The sequence below is a fragment of the Symphodus melops genome, assembly GCF_947650265.1.
Source record: "Symphodus melops genome assembly, chromosome: 7".
NCBI classification, from domain to species: Eukaryota; Metazoa; Chordata; class Actinopteri; order Labriformes; family Labridae; genus Symphodus; species Symphodus melops.
Genome location: NC_136697.1, coordinates 4,710,354 through 4,729,242, shown reverse-complemented (window position 1 = coordinate 4,729,242; position 18,889 = coordinate 4,710,354). Strand labels below are relative to the sequence as shown.

The 18,889-nt window shown below is 41.9% G+C and overlaps 1 protein-coding gene and 1 long non-coding RNA gene across 3 annotated transcripts in view; one reads left to right on the top strand and one right to left on the bottom strand.

Annotated features, from left to right (window-relative positions):
* Nucleotides 1-2,251: 2,251 nt before the first annotated feature.
* Nucleotides 2,252-18,889, top strand: part of LOC306826156 — a 36,753-nt gene continuing 20,115 nt past the window's right edge. Inside the window, exons 1-2 of the long non-coding RNA XR_013779376.1 lie at nt 2,252-2,386; nt 11,849-11,991. This is a non-coding gene — a long non-coding RNA (uncharacterized lncRNA). The remainder of the gene's footprint in view (nt 2,387-11,848; nt 11,992-18,889) is intronic.
* LOC306826152 (myosin-7-like) lies at nt 4,596-17,624 on the bottom strand. 2 transcript variants are annotated; one of them, XM_079347287.1, is made up of 38 exons: nt 17,544-17,624; nt 17,406-17,453; nt 16,800-17,008; nt 16,566-16,709; nt 16,317-16,473; nt 16,202-16,229; nt 16,017-16,125; nt 15,798-15,890; nt 15,644-15,707; nt 15,475-15,573; nt 14,234-14,337; nt 14,017-14,155; nt 13,808-13,926; nt 13,587-13,736; nt 13,323-13,493; nt 12,854-13,163; nt 12,642-12,718; nt 11,828-12,033; nt 11,576-11,699; nt 11,352-11,488; nt 10,904-11,159; nt 10,582-10,824; nt 10,320-10,496; nt 10,099-10,244; nt 9,929-10,019; nt 9,454-9,843; nt 9,117-9,362; nt 8,842-9,038; nt 8,578-8,761; nt 8,241-8,406; nt 6,866-6,990; nt 6,453-6,761; nt 6,174-6,377; nt 5,780-6,076; nt 5,564-5,672; nt 5,367-5,458; nt 4,887-5,021; nt 4,596-4,716 (listed from the first exon to the last, which is right to left on the bottom strand). In XM_079347287.1, exons 3-38 carry the CDS (start codon nt 16,998-17,000, stop codon nt 4,696-4,698), a joined length of 5,820 nt encoding a protein of 1,939 aa, XP_079203413.1. In that variant the 5' UTR covers nt 17,001-17,008; nt 17,406-17,453; nt 17,544-17,624; the 3' UTR covers nt 4,596-4,695. The 2 variants fall into 2 exon arrangements, with proteins under 2 accessions (XP_079203413.1, XP_079203412.1); XM_079347286.1 differs by having other exon boundaries at nt 12,642-13,163.

The window sequence follows — 18,889 nt, the reverse complement described above, 5'->3', positions numbered from 1 at the left end:
TCGGATGATTTAGGAGACAGTTTGGGGACAGCTTGAGGACAGTTTGGGGACAGCTTATGATGCATGGCAGAGGAGCTACGTTGTTTTTTTTTCTTATATGAAGATGAGCAGCGACAGGTTTTTAAGCCAAAGACAGAAAATGATTCACTGCACAACCACCTAAAACAGACAACAAATATGCTGCTGTAAATCAAGTCAGCCTCGCATGGAAAAAATATTTTTTTGTGTTTTTCTTCAGTAGCTTGTGATGAGTTTCTCTGAGTTTCGGACAAAGTCTAAACAAACGTTTTTTGTTTGTTTTTTTCTGGCAGGAACTATAGCTTTGAGATTTTTGTGACATCTTTTGATTCGTCTAAGGACCAACAAGCAGGAGGAAAGGTCAGCACCATGGAAGTGACCTTTCACATTTATTCCACATAGAAACATTACTCTTTGAGTTTATCCTCGCTACTTCCTCTCCATTGATTCACAGTGAGGTTCTGGTAACACACGGTATATTTCTCACTAGACAATAGCCTTAAGGTCAAACTATTTATAATCACTCATGTCTTTGAGGTGAGAAGGATCCATGCACCTGCTAGATTTGGCTTGTCACGACCTGGTTCAGGAGTACGTGCCGAAAGATGGATGTTATAATGGAGTTGTTAAAATGGAAGACAGCGAGTGAGCTGGTGAGTGTTTGAGTATGAATGTACATCATAATGTACAAACACGTGTTGGTCAGGCGGTCTGCAAGCAGGGAGGCGAGTGTGTGCTCTCTGACCACGACTACCTGCTTTAAAGAAAAGATAACCAGCAACTTGACCATAATCAATAAGAATAGACTCATAGACTTATAGACTTATAGAATAGACTACAGCATTTTAATGAATCAGATCTTTGCCTATGAATCAAGATAGATATCAGACTGTATTACGAGGCAGAGTGGGAGACACTTAATATGCAGTTATTAAAGACCCTCATTTTAAAATGAATGTCCATTGAATTAACAGAACCTGAAGATCTGCCCCTTCACGGGTTTTTCTCCCAGTCTTACCGTTTTAAATGTTTAGATTATTAATAGAAAGTCATCAGGCTCAGAGCTCATTCCCATACAGATAAAGTACTTGTGAAAAAAGGACAACAGCTCTGGTGTCTGATAATAAATGATTCTCGAGCAATGATTTTAAGATTATCATTGAACTCATCAGATATGGAAGAAAACATGCGCGAGATTCACAATCAGGTTTATTGTCAAATAGTTTCACACGTACAAGAAACTCTATTAAATCAATGGCAAATGCACTTTAGCTTGTACTGTGTGGCGCTTTTCTAGTTGTCTGATGACTCAAAGCTCTTTTACTCCGCAGGTCACTCCGACACATTCACACACTGTTAGATGTAACCAGGACACCTAACGTTCGTTTTCCTGCATTCTGATCAGTTTTGATGCATCATTTTGTTCATTTTCTGAAAAACAATCATGATCCAATCTTTATATTAACTTTCCAAGTGTTAGTCAGTCATGTGGACTGGAGGGATCATTTCAATGACACACACACTTATACTTGGCTGCACGGCGCTGATACTGGACATTTTAAAGAGTTAATGTCCAGTGATAAAGTCAACCAGAGACCAATCAGAGACCCCCCAACATGTTGCTTTTTTGAGGTTTTCAGGGGGGCTCAAGTGTCAATCTCAGACCCCCCCTAGACCCCCTGGATGTAAGGCATCTCATTCATACACATTCACACACCACGGCCAAAGTGCAATTACTTCCTGTTGTGAGAAGACGACTCTTCGAACTGAGCCACAACCGCCTCAATGAGCATTAATGAGCTATGAAGGCCTGGATGTACCGTTTTCCTATCAGTGATCCTTGCTTGGCTACGATAACAGTAAGAAGGCCTTCAGTCTGTCCTTCATACAGTAACCAGTGCTGCTGTGTGCCTTCATAGCAGAGAACTCTGGACTCCTTTTCTTAGCTCTCATCTATTCGAAGCATTAGTTGAGCAATCAGCCCTCAGTCAAAGGTCCCATTCTCAGCTGTCCATTAGTCCTTGTATCTGGGCCTTCTGCATCACATGCACACATAAGGGAAGGTGTGCGCCACCTTGTCTCTCTTAAGTTTGAAATCAGAGACGGCTGTGTGTTCACATGAAGTGGCTATTGTTAGATTGCTTGTTATTTACTGAAGGTCACTTGAGGAGGTGTTAAGAATCAGATCATGCCTTCGTGTGTCCTTGTCTTGTCTTGTCCTTTCTGCTGGTCTCCATTCAGACAGTGAAGTTAGTGGTCAGTGTGTCTGCAGTCAGAGCTGGGGGACAATGAGACCTGTACACGAGCAGGCTCTTCTGTTGAGGAGGGACAAACATTGAACATCACAGAGAATAAAAAGGACAAAAAGGTAGGGCTTTGGATTCCTTTATATTTCAATAAACTTGACTAAATAAGACCTACCGGTAGTTCAGCCCATTAAAAGAAACTTAACAAGAAACTTTTGTTTACTGCTCTGTCAGCCAGTTTTACTCATTCACTTTTTAATTGATAGTAATAATATCTTAAAATGAGGTGTTTGTGTGGGTTCTTTCTGTTGCTAATATTTTTTTATAGTTTTTCACTGGGATTGAGACTGATACACTTTTAAGATTTACATCTTTGCAGTGCATGAATGGAAGCCACTCCCGTCCAGTGTCCGTCAAATGTCAACACAGGCACACGTCCTTCGACTTAATGAGTACTAATTTGATGTTCACTAGTAACCAAATCTAATTAAGAATGAAATCTGCATTGCTGATGATGTAGAAAGAGTAAAACTACTACAGTGGAGACTGGTGGAGAGCGTGATGGGGAGCAGGACAGCTGAGATTAACGTTCAGCATTTCTTTTCTTTTCCAACCAACCACAGGCCATTACTGTGAAGTGACACACATGATGAAATGACCCATTCACCCAACAAGAGAGCCTTTTTTAACTGATAAAATTATGAAATAAGTTCTGATTTATGTCAAATAATGTTTTCTTTGTCTTTTATGCAACAAGTCCATATGGGGTCAGTTATCATAAAATGTATCTTTGTTAGAGTTCATGATCAAACACAAAACACAAAATGTTCTGTGGTGGATTTATACCAGAATAAATCTTTATTTTAGTTGGCATTTAGATAATTCTTATTCATTTAAATTTTTGTGACATGTATCAGAAGGCTTTTTTGGTCCGTGCAGCTAAAATCACTCATAGGAATGACCTATGCGTTAATTACAATCACGTCATGAATTATCTGAATTATCATCTTTAAGAACTTAACAGCAAAACCTGATTTAAGCAGCTCAGCCCAATGTTGATTTACCTGTTATATAATATAGCTTATAACATCACAGGCAGCTGTTACTGTGTTGGTGGTCAGCATCTATAATGAACTCAAGACTCTGCTGACCTCTAGTGGTTTAAGTTTTCATCCCTCAGTGTTGACTTACTGGTTTACTTTGGGATGTGTGTCACCACAGTGTACACTCATAACCACATCAGTAATACTGGGTGAGTATTCAGAGGTGCAACACAAAAATAGTAACAATAATGTTACTGTTTCTTTAACCCCTTTATTGTCGCAAATTTGCATTAAACTGCTTCTGCTCCAAATGCAGCCAAAATAGCGTCTGTATTCCTCCACTGCCGGTTGATGCACTTTCAGTACATACCTAGGAACCTTTAGCAAGCATGAGTTTGTCATTGGAGCAGTCGGAGACAGAACAAAGTTTCTTGTTCTAAATTCACTCTGATCCTGTATTTGATCATGTCTATAAACCCCTTTATTTCAGCCCTGCTCAGAACAGGCTGTTTTTGTGTCTGTGGCTTTAAATATGTAAATGAGCTGTGTCTGACCACGCCCTCTCTGGAAGGGCTCGCTGCTTTCTCGCTCCATGTCTCATTGTCTGAGTCTATATTGAGAAGACGGACTCAGAGGGCAGAACAAACACCTAGCTGTGGGAGTGTCACCCACCTGTGGGAGGGGCTACTGCACTTTGTGATGTCATGAAGCGAGAATCTCCAAACGGCCTGTTTGAGCACACATTATCTGAAAAGTGGAGCAGGCAGAAGAGGGAGAGGCTGGACTCTTCTCGTGATGGTTAGGGGGTTTGTAGAACTACATAATGTTGTGAATTTTGCATTATGTCACCTTTAAATTATATGTAAATCCAGGACCAGATCAGCGACCAGCAAGTGACATCACTTTGCCCACACAGGCACCAAAATGGATGCAAACCAAATGATCCTTACACTTCAGAATAGAGCTGTTTCCAAACACGGTGTATTCATAGTTTAATGGCACATTTTCACTAGATGCATATATTTTTTTTCAAATGTGTGCCATTCTAAGTTGTCCAAATTATATCCTTGAACTCTGAGATAGGCTTTGAGCCATGAATGATTTAAAGAATTCAGGTGAATCCATATCAAATTAGACTTTAATCACCCCCATTAAGCTGGAATGGAGTGATCCTTGCGCTCCACTGGGAGGCCGGCAGTCCACTGAGGCTCTATTAAAGCAATTGCCAAATATTTGACTATAAGGGGTCATCCCATAGGGTGAAGGTCAACAAAACTCCACGACACTGTTTGAGATGCAGCTCGACTTTATTCTACTGAACAAACAACATGCTTAGGGAGACACTTGAGACGTCAGGTGCCTCAGAAACTCCTTAGATCCCATGACTTTCATTCTTCAACATGTCCTTTCTGAAACAAGAGAAGAACAAGAAACATAGTTCATTGATATTTTAAAGGTATTTTATGCATTATAAGATTCCATCAATAATTCTATATCATGAATTGACCAATGCATTAGTCAGAAACTGACTGCCCATTCAGTGTTCCCCACACAATAAGGGTTGATGCCCCTGACATACCTTTGACCCCACATCACGGCTCTTGGCACGTAACTTGTTGACCTGAGACTCGGCGATGTCGGCTCTCTCTTCAGCTTCATCAAACTCGTGTTGAAGCTTACGGAACTTGGTGAGATTGTTGTTGGCCTGTTCCTCCTGTTGAATGATTTGAACATCTGTGAGGCATGTTTCGAATCACAGTGGATGATATTTTGATTTGGTCCATTAAGTTGGTGTTGCCCGGACAGTATAAATATACTGTTGTGACCATTTCCCCCAAAATGAGCTTCAATTGTGATTTGACGTTCCCAGTCCAAAGAAGCCGAAAGGAACGTAATTCTGCATCACAGTGCTGCTTGCACTTAGAAGCGTCTAAAACAGGCCTAACATCACGTCTTTATTTTTATTATGTCAGCTGATTGCCATAGTATTAAATATGCACAGGTGCTTTTATAAGTTGATTCTCTATTAAATTGTTTTAGGAACAAAAAGACTTCTTACAGCGTCCTCTGCAGACTTTTTGTACGATTTGACCTTCAGCTGGAGTTTGTCTACCAGATCTTGCAGACGGGCCAGATTCTTACGATCTTCTTCTGTCTGTAAAAGCAAACAAAACAAAAAAACAATCGTTTAAGATAGTAAAGCAAACAAACAGAGAAAACATTCTGTAAGGAAAAAACAAAAAAAAAGGGTCAAACTTGCCTGATAGGTCAACTCTTTGATTCTTCTCTCATACTTTCGTACTCCTTTGACAGATTCGCTTGATTTTCTCTGCTCAGCCTCTAACTCAATTTCTAGTTCTCTGATCTGTTGAGGAAAGATCAAAACAAACACTTTAATATGAACAGATCTTGAGGATTTATTTTCATAAATGCTACTTTTAAGTCATTTTCTTGAACAATAATGGGACTCACCCTGGCCTCGAGCTTCTGCAGCTGCTTCTTCCCTCCCTTCAAGGCGATCTGCTCAGCTTCATCCAGACGGTGCTGCAGGTCTTTGATGGTTTGCTCCATGTTCTTCTTCATACGCTCCAGGTGGGCGCTGGTATCCTGTTCTTTCTTCAGCTCCTCCGCCATCATGGCAGCATCAGTAATGGCCTTCTTGGCCTTTTCCTCAGCGTTCCTGCACTCCTGCACTGCTTCCTCCACTTCAGTTTGAAGCTGGGAGGTGTCTGCCTCCAGCTTCTTCTTTTGGTTTAGAAGACTGGTGTTCTAGTTGCATAGACATTTGATTTTGGAACTGCTTGATAAATTGTCAACAATAAAGTGCGTGGTGCAAATAGTGCATGGTGTCGTGACTGTATCTCACCTGTGAGTGCAGTAGCTGCACTCTCTCACTAACATCCAGCAGCTCTTGTTCAGCAAGTTTGCGTCCTCTCTCAGTTTGCTCCAGAGCAGACCTCAGTTCCTCCACTTCAGCCTGAAGCAGGTTGTTGCGCCTCTCAACGATAGCAATGTTCTCTTTAAGATCATCGTTTGTTCGCAGAGACTCATCCAGCTGGAGCTGGGCATCCTGGGTAAGTGCATGTTGAGTTGTTAAGCTAGTTACTTTAGCTCTGTAATTTCTCTTTGTGTATATAGTTCATACCTTCAGATGTGCATGAACAGCCTTCAGTTGTTTCTGGGCCTCAGCCGCCTGCCTGTTGGCCTGGCTAAGCTGGATCTCCATCTCATTGAGGTCTCCCTCCATCTTCTTCTTCAAACGGAGGGCCTCGTTCCTGCTGCGAGTCTCAGAATCAAGAGAGCTCTGCAGAGTATCCACCATGCGCTGCTGGTTTCTCTTGGTTTGCTCCATCTCTTCATCTTTCTCGGCTAGCTTGCGCTCAATATCAGCCTTGATCTGGTTGAACTCAAGCTGAGCTCTGAGAATCTTTCCTTCCTCATGCTCCAGTGAGGCCTTTCATGAAAGAGGATTGAAACAGAGAGAGGGACTGGATGTGAGTAATACTGAGTATGTTGTTGTTGCTAAAGTCCACCTTGAGAACTTTGAACATGCTGTACCTCAGCTTCCTCGAGCGCTGTTTGAATCTCAGACTTCTCTTGTTCCAGTTGTTTTCGAATCTTCTCAAGCTCATGAATACTCTTCCCCCCCTCACCGATTTGTTCAGTGAGGTCAGATATTTCCTCTGAGAAAGGAAAGTGTTAGAAATCAGTGACATTGTCATTTGAATGTATCTACAAAAGAAGCTTAAAATGGTTTAATCTCTATTGACAGAATCAGGACAGGGTGGTTTGGATTTTCTCAAAGTTTTCTTGTTTCCACTTGTAGTACATTTGTAATCCAAGCTTTATTTACCAACTACTTATCAGCACTCTTGAACATGCTAACACCCATCTGCGCCATAGACTAATATGTCTCTTTAAACATTTTTCTACAACAAAGTCCAGCTGACAATCAATTACAGATCAACAATTTTATTTTGAGCCAAAAATATGTTTGCCACTCTGTTACAACAACCAATCAGCAGTCAGGTTCCCTCAGCAAATTTAATTCCTGCTATTTGCAAGAACATCCCCAGAAAAAAACATCCCTTGCACAGTGGTAACTCCAGGATATTATGGACCTATACATGAAGGTGTTAGTGTTGAAGACATGAATGTTGGAGGTAGCGTCATCTGGCGTCATCTAAAGCCCCGTTTCCACCGAGCGGTTCGGATCGGATCAGTTTGTCTCAGTATGGCGCACATTTTGCGGTGTTTCCATAGACTAATCCCGGGAAAGATTCCCAAATAACCGATCCGCACCATCTTACTTTTTGGAACCCTTCCATTGGGGTGCCAAGAATATCGAGCCATCCCGAAAAGGCGGCGCCAAACACTGCAGTCCACTGATTGGTCGAAAGAATCGTCACTTCCCGTGTGACAAACAAAACTTCGCCGTGTTTAAACCATTGACTGTAACACGCAGCCGATTGTTTACATCTGTATTTCTCCTCGTGGCACACAGCCTTCTCTGAAACAAAGCTTGATTGAGTTTTTATTATAAAGAGTCACATGTCAGTGACAGAGTCGATGAACTGCTGGATGTCTTCCGTTGTTGGTTTCGTTTGTGTAGCGTTTTTCTCCTTTGTTGAATTTAGTAGTTAGCGGTTAGCTGTTAACTGCTATAATATGACGCTATTTACGTAGCGGCTATCGTCATCCGGCTTACACACCGCCTACCAAAGAGGGCATGGGTGGCTGTGGAAACACAAACGGGATCGGGCTTAATCTGAGGGCCCTTTAAACTGTACTGATCCGTACCGGACTGCTGTGTGGAAACGGGGCTTAAATGACTGAGAAATAAGCATCCGTTCCCAGGGACACATATCGTCGATCTTGAGTTCAGATGGGTTCTGAGATGGAAACCATGGGGTGACCATGGGACGACTCTTACCCTGCAGATTCTTATTCTCCCTCTTCATGGTCTCAAGCTGTTCCAGAGATTCTTCAAAGGAGTTCTTCAGTTTGAAGAGCTCAGTGCTCAAAGACCTGGCCTCCTTCTGGGAGCTCTCAAGCTCTGTTTGGGACTCCTCATACTTCTGCTTCCATTCTGCCAAGACCTGTAAAGTGAACGTTTAAGGTTCATTGAATGGTAGATGGACTTGAGCTTGGAGAGCACTTCTCTAGTCTTCTGACCCCCAATCTTCTGGTTGAAGCTGACTCTCCTAATGAGAGACAGCTGGCACCTCTATCATCGTAGTTTATTAAAATTAGTATATTTAAAATCCAACCTTGTCAAAGTTTCTTTGCTTCTTGTCCAGAGCAGCAGCGGCAGCATTCGACCTCTCCACATCCACCATGAGATCTTCAATCTCATTCTGCAGTCTGTGTTTGGTCTTCTCCAGAGAGGAACATTTAGCATTCACTGCTTCCACAGCCTCCTCGGCATCCTGCAGACGCTGGGCCAGCTTCTTCCTGGATGGGGATCAAACTTAGGATCAGGATTCTTTGTTATAGAATCGGAGTCAATGATCAAGTCAACATATTTCACTCACTTTGCTTCCTCCAGTTCCTCGGTCCTCTGGATGGCATCAGTTTCATACTTAGTCCTCCACTGAGCCACCTCAGAGTTGGCCTTGGACATGCCGCGCTGGAGTTCAGCCTTGGCCTCCTGCTCTTCTTCATACTGCTCTCTGAGCAGGTCACAGTCATGACGAGAAGACTGAACTGCATGAGCCAGGGCATTCTTGGCCTGAAATGGAAAACATCTGAATGCTTCTCTTGGTCCAACATTTCAGCTGAATAAAATGATGTACCATTGATTTGCTACCTTCACTTCCTCCTCCAGTTGTCTTTTAAGGTCTTCAACTTGTTGAGTGTAGGACTGTTTTCCTCTGGTGAGTTGAGACACCAGGGAATCCTTTTCCTCAATCTGCCTTGTAAGTTCACCATTCTCAGTTTGAAGCTTTGCTTTCTGCATGGTGAAGTCGTTGATGACACGCTGCCCCTCCTCAGACTTTGTTTTATATTCATTCATCTGATCTTCAAGAGACCTGCACATTTTTTCCAAATGAGTCTGAAAATAAAATTCACATGAACGGCTTAGTACTAATTAAACAATGAATACAAAAACAGAGAATACTAATATATACATATATATATATTACCTTTGACTTGACAATATGTTCCATATTGGAGACCACATCATCCAGCTCCAGCCTGAGCTCACTCTTCTCCTTCTCCAGTTTCTGTTTGACTCTCTGCAGGTTGTCAATCTGCTCTCCCAGGTCAGCCACACTGTCGGCCTGTTTCTTCCTGAGAGTGGCAGCAGTTGCTTCGTGCTGCAGAGTGGCCTCTTCAAGGTCTCTGCGGAGCTTCAGGAACTCTGCCTCCCTCTTCTTGTTCATCTCGATCTGGGCAGATGTTGCTCCACCAGCCTCCTCCAGCCTCTCACTGATCTCCTCCAGCTCTCTGGCCAGGTCTGCTCTTTGCTTCTCCACCTTAGCTCGAGCGGCTCGCTCGGCCTCCAGCTCTTCCTCCAGCTCCTCAATGCGAGCCTAGAAGAATAATCAATGGAAAGCTTTGTACAAATTTCAAAGACGCAAGTTGTGATCTTAACATGAAATATTCACGTATTATTACCTGCAACTCCTTTATTTTTTTCTGGAGCTGTGCACTCATTGCCTGTTCATCCTCAATTTTGTTAAGGAGCTGGCTGACTTCAAAATCTTTCCTGAGGGAAAAAATTGATATTAATCATTTCACAAAACAAATATTCCCCTTTTTTAGAGGTGGCTTTCTTTTGCCCTTACTTTTTCAGACGCTCCTCCAGTTGTTGCTTGTCATTCTCCAGATCCATGACAGTCTCCTGGCTCAACTTTAAGTCTCCCTCCAACTTCCTCTTTGCTCTCTCAAGGTCCATACGCACTTTCTTCTCTTGCTCCAGAGATCCTTCAAGCTGTGGGATGTAAAAATGTCAAGGATTTGTCTACTACTGTCAAATTCAAATCCACCTGAAGTTTGGATTTCGTACATCATCCACTTGCTGCTCCAGCTTGGTCTTGGCCTTGGTCAGAGAGTTGACTTTGTCTTCTTCACTCTGCAGGTCATCCAGTGTTTGCTGATGAGCTTCCTGTAACGCTTTCTTTTCTTTGGTCAGCTTAGCAATGATTTCATCCAAAGCTGCCATCTCCTCAGTCAGGTTTTTAACCTATGGCCAATATTATCAAGGACTTCAGTTTGAATATTACTCAGAACTCACATAGTCATTTCATAGGAATAAGAGTTTATGATACCTTGTTCTCAGTGGCGTGCTTCTCCTTCTCCACTTTGGCCAGAGTTAACTCTAAGTCATCAATGTCCTTCTTTAACTCTGAACACTCATCCTCCAGCTTCCTCTTCTTCGCTGTAAGTTCAGAGCTCATCTCCTCCTCATCCTCCAGCCTCTCTGTCAGTTCTTTGATTTTGGCTTCCAGCTGTATCTTGCTCTTGATCAGCCCCTCACATCTTTCTTCAGCATCACAAAGATTATCTTGCTCCTATTACAGGATGAGGCAAACAGTCACGCAACAGCTTGATTCTTATATCACGTGAAATACTGACTGATTATAAACATACAGATTGAACTTGGAGCTGCAGGTCATTCTTCTCTTGGAGAAGAGAGACCATTTTCTCCTCTAGTTCCTTCCTGCGGGCTTCAGATTTTGCATAAGCCTCTTTCAGCTTGAGGAATTCTTCCTTCATGTTGGCCATCTCTTTCTCAGTCTCAGCTGACCTCAACAGAGGTTTGATCTTGAAATAAAGCTTCATCCAGGGCCAATTCTTGACCCCCATGAAGGCACGGATGTTCCACTGGATCACGAGGAGTGCATCCCTGCAGACAACAGATCACATTTGTATGACAGTATGCTGCAGGAGAGAAAGACAGTCATGACAGAATGGAAAACTTTTTGTTTTTTAAAATCCATTTCCCCCCCTGTTTGTTGTCATAGAGCTATATGGAGAAAAACTACTGTGACTTGGCTTGACCTGATTTACATAATGTGGTTGTTTCAGAAGCAAGTACCTGCGTTCAACAATCTTCTGGAATTCAATTCTTGCCAGAAGACCTCGTGAGCGAGCTTGGATGCCGGTGATAATTAATGCTAGTCGGTCATCTCGCATCTCCTCCAGCAGACCTAGCAGTCCCGCTTTGAAGAACACCTTTTTTGTATTGGTAGATTTGATGGTCAGTAATGACAAATCTTTGTGCTAAATGAACCTACCTTTATCAGCATTTTAAACTCTTACCTTGGTGTGTCCCAGTTTGTACTGGTTGTGGTCAATATCAAGAGAACCCAACAGTTTCTCAGCAGCTTTTTTGTTGTCAATGAACTGCCCTTCAGGAATGGCATTGGGGTTTAAAATTCGGTACCTTTTGACAAAGATCCAAAATATTGACAATCAGTGCATACTCTTGAAATATCTTAGAAGTCACTGCAACTATTCTGTATGGGTTCAATGGTAAATGGAATTGTGTGTGATTGAATGGCATAAGCAAACCTCTGTTTGAAATCTCCATAGAGGATCCTGTTTGGGAAGCCCTTCCTGCAGATCCTGATGCCCTCCAGCACACCGTTACAGCGCAGCTGGTGCATCACCAGAGGGTTCTCCATGGCCCCAGGAGTCTTGGTCTCATTGGGGATGATGCAGCGCACAAAGTGAGGGTGAGTGGACCGCAGGTTGGTCATCAGCTTGTTCAGGTTCTCCTACAAGCAATACAGACATATTTAGGATACTTTTTCCTTTTGGATTTGCTTTTACTTCATTTAAGACGAGCCAATATTGTTCAATAGACATCATCCCTGTTCACATGTGCAAGACAACCCTTTAAAACATCATTTTTGGTTAGAGCTGAATATGTGAACACAAACATCCTGAGGCACATTTTTCAGTCCAACTTCACCCAGAGGTTTTCCTGCCAATCAAATGGATTGCTCTAATAAAGCATGAAGTCAGGGCGAGCCCATGTGAGACAGAAGCAGTTAAATTCACTTGCAATGGTGATATTTATAACTTGTAACCTGCAATCTCTGTGCACATGAAACTGCTCCATCAGGTTTTCTGTTTGCTAGTCTGTTCATCTCCGCTCTTTACTTGATACTGTGGTCATGACAAACACAATAAGCAGTGGTATTAAAATCAAAATTGTCATCAGAGTTTCAGACTTTATTTTCCTGCCATTTCTGGGTCCATCTGACCGGGATGGTGTCCTATCCAGGAATAGCCTTTGGTCAGAGTTCAGAGTTTATGACAAAACTTAGATTGTAGACTCCATTATTTGAAACATGTTTATGAATAAGACTTGTTATCTTACCCTGTGCAAAGCCGAAACAGTTTGGAAAGAGGAACCCTTCTTTTTGCTACCTTTCCCTTTTCCACCAGACTCTTGGACTGAATAAAAAGCACAACAAAATAAGAAAGTCAACAGACAATTATTCAAAAACTTTACATTATAACAACCTGCATCATCAATATGTTGACTAAGATTGTGTTGTCCTTTAGTGGATAGTCTTTGTGTCAACGTACCAGAATCAGATCCTGCATATCCAGCAAAGAGCAAGGCTAAAAGCTTGAGGTTTGATTTTTGGAAAAGACCAACCACTGTCTCATTGAGCGGATCTTTGTTCTTCACCAACCAGTTGTTGATGTTGTAATCAACAGTTCCAGCGTAATGAACCAGGGAGAAATGGGCCTCTGGTTTCCCTTTGATGACTCTGGGCTTCTGGAAGTTGTTGGATTTCCCCAGATGGTTGTCGTAGAGCTTAGCTTTAAAGGTTGCATCTGAGGCTTTGGGGAACATGCACTCCTCTTCAAGGATGGACATGATACCCATGGGCTGAGGGAAAATAATTAGTAAAGAAAGCGGCGAAAAAGCAAATAAAGTAAATAAAGGGTTTCTGGGTAAAAAAAAAAAAAAAAGTACTACAATACCCAAGGGTGAAATCTGTGAAGAACAAATTGTACTTATTGGCCTGGGTGAACTAAAAGATCTCACCTTTTCAATGAGGTCGATACAGGCCTGCAGGTCCATGCCAAAGTCAATGAACTCCCATTCAATGCCCTCTTTCTTGTACTCTTCCTGCTCCAGCACAAACATGTGGTGATTGAAAAACTGTTGCAGTTTTTCATTGGTGAAGTTGATGCACATCTGCTCGAAGGTGTTGAACTGTAATTTAAGGCAAAAACAACAAAGTGATGTCTTACATGAATTAAAGTCAAAATGATGGGTTGGATAAAATGAATCAAATGTGCCGCTCACATCAAAGATCTCAAATCCAGCGATATCCAGTACACCAATGAAGTACTGGCGTGGCTGCTTGGTGTCCAGGGATTGGTTGATCCTCACCACCATCCAGAGAAACATCTTCTCGTACACTGACTTAGCCAGTGCTCCGATAGCGTAGTACACCTTGGGAGGAAAAGAAACATCTTTAGCACTACATGTGGATTTAAGACTAAATGTTTATTTCGGGTCATTACCTGAGCAACATTTTGTCCCTTGGTGACCCACTCATTTCCTACTTTGACCCTCGGGTGACAGAGACCTTTGATGAGGTCAGCAGAGTTCAGGCCCATCAGGTACGCGACTTTGTCCGCAACTGTTAAAGAGACAATATACAGAAGTTAGAAAAACTGTGCAAAAACCACCAACGGCAGTAATAGTGATTATCTCAAAACAAACATCTCACCTTCAGTGCCGTCAGCCTCGGCCTGCTCCTCTCGCTGCTTCTGTTTAAACTTCATGTTTCCATAATGCATGATGGCTCCAGTCAGCTTGTAAATGCTGTTCTTCTCTTCTTGAGTGAAGCCCAGCACGTCGAAGGCATCCTGAAGATGTTAAAAAATGATTCCTGGGTGTTCCTTAATAACCATTAGTGATCGTGACTGAAAAAAACTTCAACTCACATCAGTGGCCATCAGCTCCTCAGAATCATTGATGGAGGCCACGGTCGTCTCTCCCTGGGAGATGAAGGCGTAGTCATAGGGGTTGTTGGTGATGAGCAACATCTCTGAAAAGATGTTTAGAAAATAGAAAACGTTTATTTTGTGGTACAATACATTAGAGATATACAGTTGTGATCAAAAGTTTATATACACTTGTAAAGAACGTAATGTCATGGCTGTCTTGAGTTTCTCTTGTTTTTCTGTGATTGGAACACATACTTTACAAACATTAATGAAGTTTGGTTCGTTTATGAATTTATTATGGATCAACTGAAAATTAGACCAAATCTGCTGGGTCAAAAATATACATACTGATGCTACATACTGATGCTACATACTGATGCTAATATTTGGTAGCTTGTCACTTGGCCATTTTGGCTTCAATTAGACGCTTTTGGTAGCCGTCCACAAGCTTCTGGTGGAACCTTTGACCACCTGTCTTGACAGTTATGGTGCAGTTCAACTAAATTAGTTGGATTTCTGACATGTACTTGTTCCTTTAGCATTGTTCACATGTTATCAATGGGGTTTAAGTCAGGACTTTGGGAAGGCCTTTCTAAAACCTCAATTCGATCCTGATTTATACATCCATTACCACTTTTGATGTGTCTTTGTGGTCATTGTCCTGTTAGAGCACCCAACTGGGCCCAAGACCCAACCTTCAGGCTGATGATTTTAGGTTATCCTGAAAAAATGTTCGGCATATCGGCAACAAAACAGCCACAGAGCATAATACTACGACCACTAAATCATTCAAGTCAATGATTTGCTTTTTCAGATCCCATTGCCCATTGTAGTGTTTGTGGGCAGGTCTTATGATTGTATCAAATGAGCCCTATTTAAATGGGCTTGGAGAAGTCACCAGCTGTAATCATTCATAATCACTCACAAAAAGAGGCATTGCTATTAAGCTAATTTCATTGACACAACTTTCTAAATCAGCCAAAATTACTGATTCATGTTGCTGTATGTATATTTTGATCCAGCAGATTTGGTCTCATTTTTAGTTGATACATAATAAATTCAGAAGAAAAGCAAACTTTTTTTGTGACTAAGAAGCATGTGTTCCAATTACTCACAGAAAAACAAGAGTTGTAGAAATTATTGGAAACTCAAGACAGCCATGACAATTTGTTCTTTACAAAGTGTATGTAAACTTTTGACCACAACTGTAGCTATAATGTTATACAGTGTATACTCACCCAGAAGCTCAGGCTTTTGCTGAGACAAGATCTGGTAGAAAATGTGATAGTCCCTCTCAGCTTTGAGCTGATAGGTCACTCGAGACTTTTCCAGAAGGTCTGTAAAAGTGATAATATAATGATATATACGCACGTAAAAATACAGTATGCATGGATTTGTTTTACTTACAAGTTTCAATATCAGCAGAGGCCAGTTTCCCTCGGTTATCAAAATGAATTCTAATGAATTTACCCTTAAAATAAAGCAAATGTTCACTTATTAGAAAGAGTAATGACTCCACTGTTTATTATCAGGCTGCTTCGATGCAGCTACACACACTCACAAATCTGGAAGAGTTGTCATTCCTGATGGTCTTGGCGTTCCCAAAGGCCTCCAGAGCAGGATTAGCCTGGATGATTTGATCCTCCAGGGTTCCCTGATTTTGTTCATTAAAGGTACAACTTCAGGATTCTTTCAATTATTACTGACAAGGTCCTCACAAAGCTGTGACTTAAATTCACTAGCTGGTTGTCCCCTTCTAAAAAATGATGACAACACACACCTTCTTCTCAGCAGCTTGATCTTTCTTCAAACCTGGGGAAGCAGCGATGCTGGCAAAGTACTGAATGACACGCTTGGTGTTGACAGTCTTTCCAGCACCAGATTCTCCGCTGAGAAAACAGAGACAGGAAGTTGAAGGTAGAGCCTTTAAGATCAAATGAAGAGCTTTAAGGCTGGTTTACTTACGTGATCAGGATCGACTGGTTTTCTCTGTCTGTGAGCGGGAGACATGTGACACATTTTCAGTATTTAAGTTGAAATGAATATTTCCACAACATAAATGTGAAAGTAGATTATTGACCTGACAGCATGTACTGATAGGCATTGTCAGAGATGGAGAAGATATGAGGAGGAGCTTCACTCCTCTTCTTTCCTCTGTAGGCAACGACCACCTCTTGGTTGTAGACTGGCAGCCACTTGTAGGGGTTGATAGTGACACAGAAGAGTCCCGAGTAGGTCTGCCATGTAAAGAGAGGGATGGAGGACAGTTGCTTCAGATGCTGAGGAGTCTCATTCACAAGAAAAGGTGAAGGTATAAAAGTTATCTCACGTAGATCATCCAGGCTGCGTAACGCTCTTTGAGGTTAAACAGCACAGCGGGCTCGTGGAGGAAGGTGAACATCGCCATGTCTTCAATTTTATCAAACTTTGGCGGGTTCTGAGGGTGAACATCAATCTCCTTCACGGTGACAGTCTGTCAGGAGGAGAACAAAAACTTTCTTTTACGAGCTCAAGAGTTTTAAAAGCCTTCCTAAACAGAACGAGAGCATGAACGTGGTCATACCTTTCCAAATTCAGTCTGAGCAGTGACTTTGTCACCATCACGACTAGTTATGGATGCCTTGACATACTCAACCTCGGGGTCGGGTACGAAGCACTCCTTCTTCATGTCAAATATGCGGGTTTGGGCCTCTAGACGCTCCTTATCTGACTTGCGAAGAAAAGGAGCAGCGGGCCCAAACTCTGCCATGACAGCGTCACCCATGTTTCAACCTGCAGTCAGAATAAAATGTCTTTTACAGCCACCGACTGTCTTCTTTGTCATATAAGATTGAACATATCAGAAGATAATGTATCCTTTCAAAAAAGAGAAACCTAATTGCCTGTTGAACAAGTGCAGGAGTAAATCAATAAAACTCCTAGATGATGGATAACTCAGTCAGGGGTCCTTTAAATGAAGGACATATTGAATGTTTGAGGCTGTTCTTGTCCTTTTAACGCAGCAATAATCTCCCCACATGGCAGAAAACAAAGCTCATGTATTAGTTGCTAACATGCATGTAGATGCCACTTTGAATTCAAACTGGACTAGATGTTGTAGAAGTCCAAAAGTTATGAAAAATAAAAAATAAAAGAAGCATGTTCACTTGAATGAAGTCTTGAGTTTTACCTCAGGTGAGTCGCTCCAATGGAAATTAGATCTGCGTGCTTTTTATAACTAGTGGGCAGGAGAGAAAACCAAATGTCATATTTAGTGCAAGCAAGACAAATAAAGTTCAAACAGACTGCTGTAGGTTATTTTTCTTACCTTTGACCGTCAATCTGCTGGAGTGAAATGATGGATCAAGTGGGCATCACCAGTCTGCCCCCATTAATAAAGGCTGTTTGTCAGCCAAATATGGGTGATGAATATCAGAGAGATGACATCCAGGTTTCCTATCACAAAAAGCGTTCTCCAAATTGGGTAGTGCCTTGTGTTGCTATTTGTTGCGCTCACCTTGTGAACAACAGCCTATTACAGCAGATGAGGCATGACAGCATGGGGGGGGGAGGGGGGGGGGGGGGTCAGTCCTTTGAGTTCTTCTTTCCTGCTTCACTACGTTATATGAAGCAGATTAGAAATGACATTTACACTCGGTGGCTCAAAAAAACCTGTTAAGAAATTCAGAATTGAGATTTGTCTTGTTTAGGTCACAACACAAGAGTGTAGAAAACATCCAGCACGATTATAAACCCGAACATCAAGTCACAAAGTCATGGTCATTACATCTGAACTAGTGTCTGCACCAGAATAGTACATATCTTTTTGCAGACGCCTGTGTTGCTTAGATCAATGAACACGATGCTGCATGATGATGGTCATATTATCGACACTTGGCGTATCACAGGCTAATAAAGGAGGCGAGCAGGCAAACAAGGTTCTTGATTTCAACAATAGTCGGTCAAGTGACAGGGTGTGAAATACATTTCAAGAGGGACAATCAAGAGCTGCAGCTGTCGTCTACAGAGAGGCAAGACAAGGCCAAGGTCACAGCTGTGGGATCCCTTTATTAACACTCACCACTGTTCACAGATATACACCCTGGGTCCAACCCGTCTTACTTGGAGCTCCGATTCCTTTTTTTGTATTGAAGTAGATAACACAGTGAAGATTTTCTTTGATTTTTAATCAAACATCCATACTGTATTTAACCCAATGGACCTTTGGTGTTAATACCACCACTTCTGTGAAATCCACTTGAAAAAAACTCTCTTCTATCAACCTCTGATAGAGTTCATGTAATATGGGGGACTTTACATCTGGAGGCGGGTGAGAGACTAAGTTACCAAGCAACCGCTGGCAAACAGACACTATTGGTTAATGGTTGAAGCATAGTGCATTCGCAACAACCCAGACTGCAAACACGCAAACAGTCTGTACTGAATACTAATTCAAATAAAAACAACACATCGTGATAAATAATGGGCCCAAGGTCGAGGAAGTATAATAGTTTGTGAAATAGTCAAAGAGTCTTTAGAATGACAGAAACAGGATGTAACATTAAGCAAACGTTGTGGGCTCGAATTAATAAAGACATTCACATTCAGTTGAACTGATGAGTAATTCTGTTGCTGGCAGGGTGACAAATTTATTCACATAGTCAGATATTCGTC

Coding starts and splice junctions, on each gene's coding strand:
- LOC306826152 (XM_079347286.1), bottom strand. CDS start 17,000: ATGGGTGACGCTGTCATGGCAGAGTTTGGGCCCGCTGCTCCTTTTCTT. Junction 15,708..15,797: donor ATGACAACTCTTCCAGATTT/GTGAGTGTGTGT, acceptor CTTTATTTTAAG/GGTAAATTCATTAGAATTCA. Junction 6,077..6,173: donor TGCAGCTACTGCACTCACAG/GTGAGATACAGT, acceptor CTATGCAACTAG/AACACCAGTCTTCTAAACCA.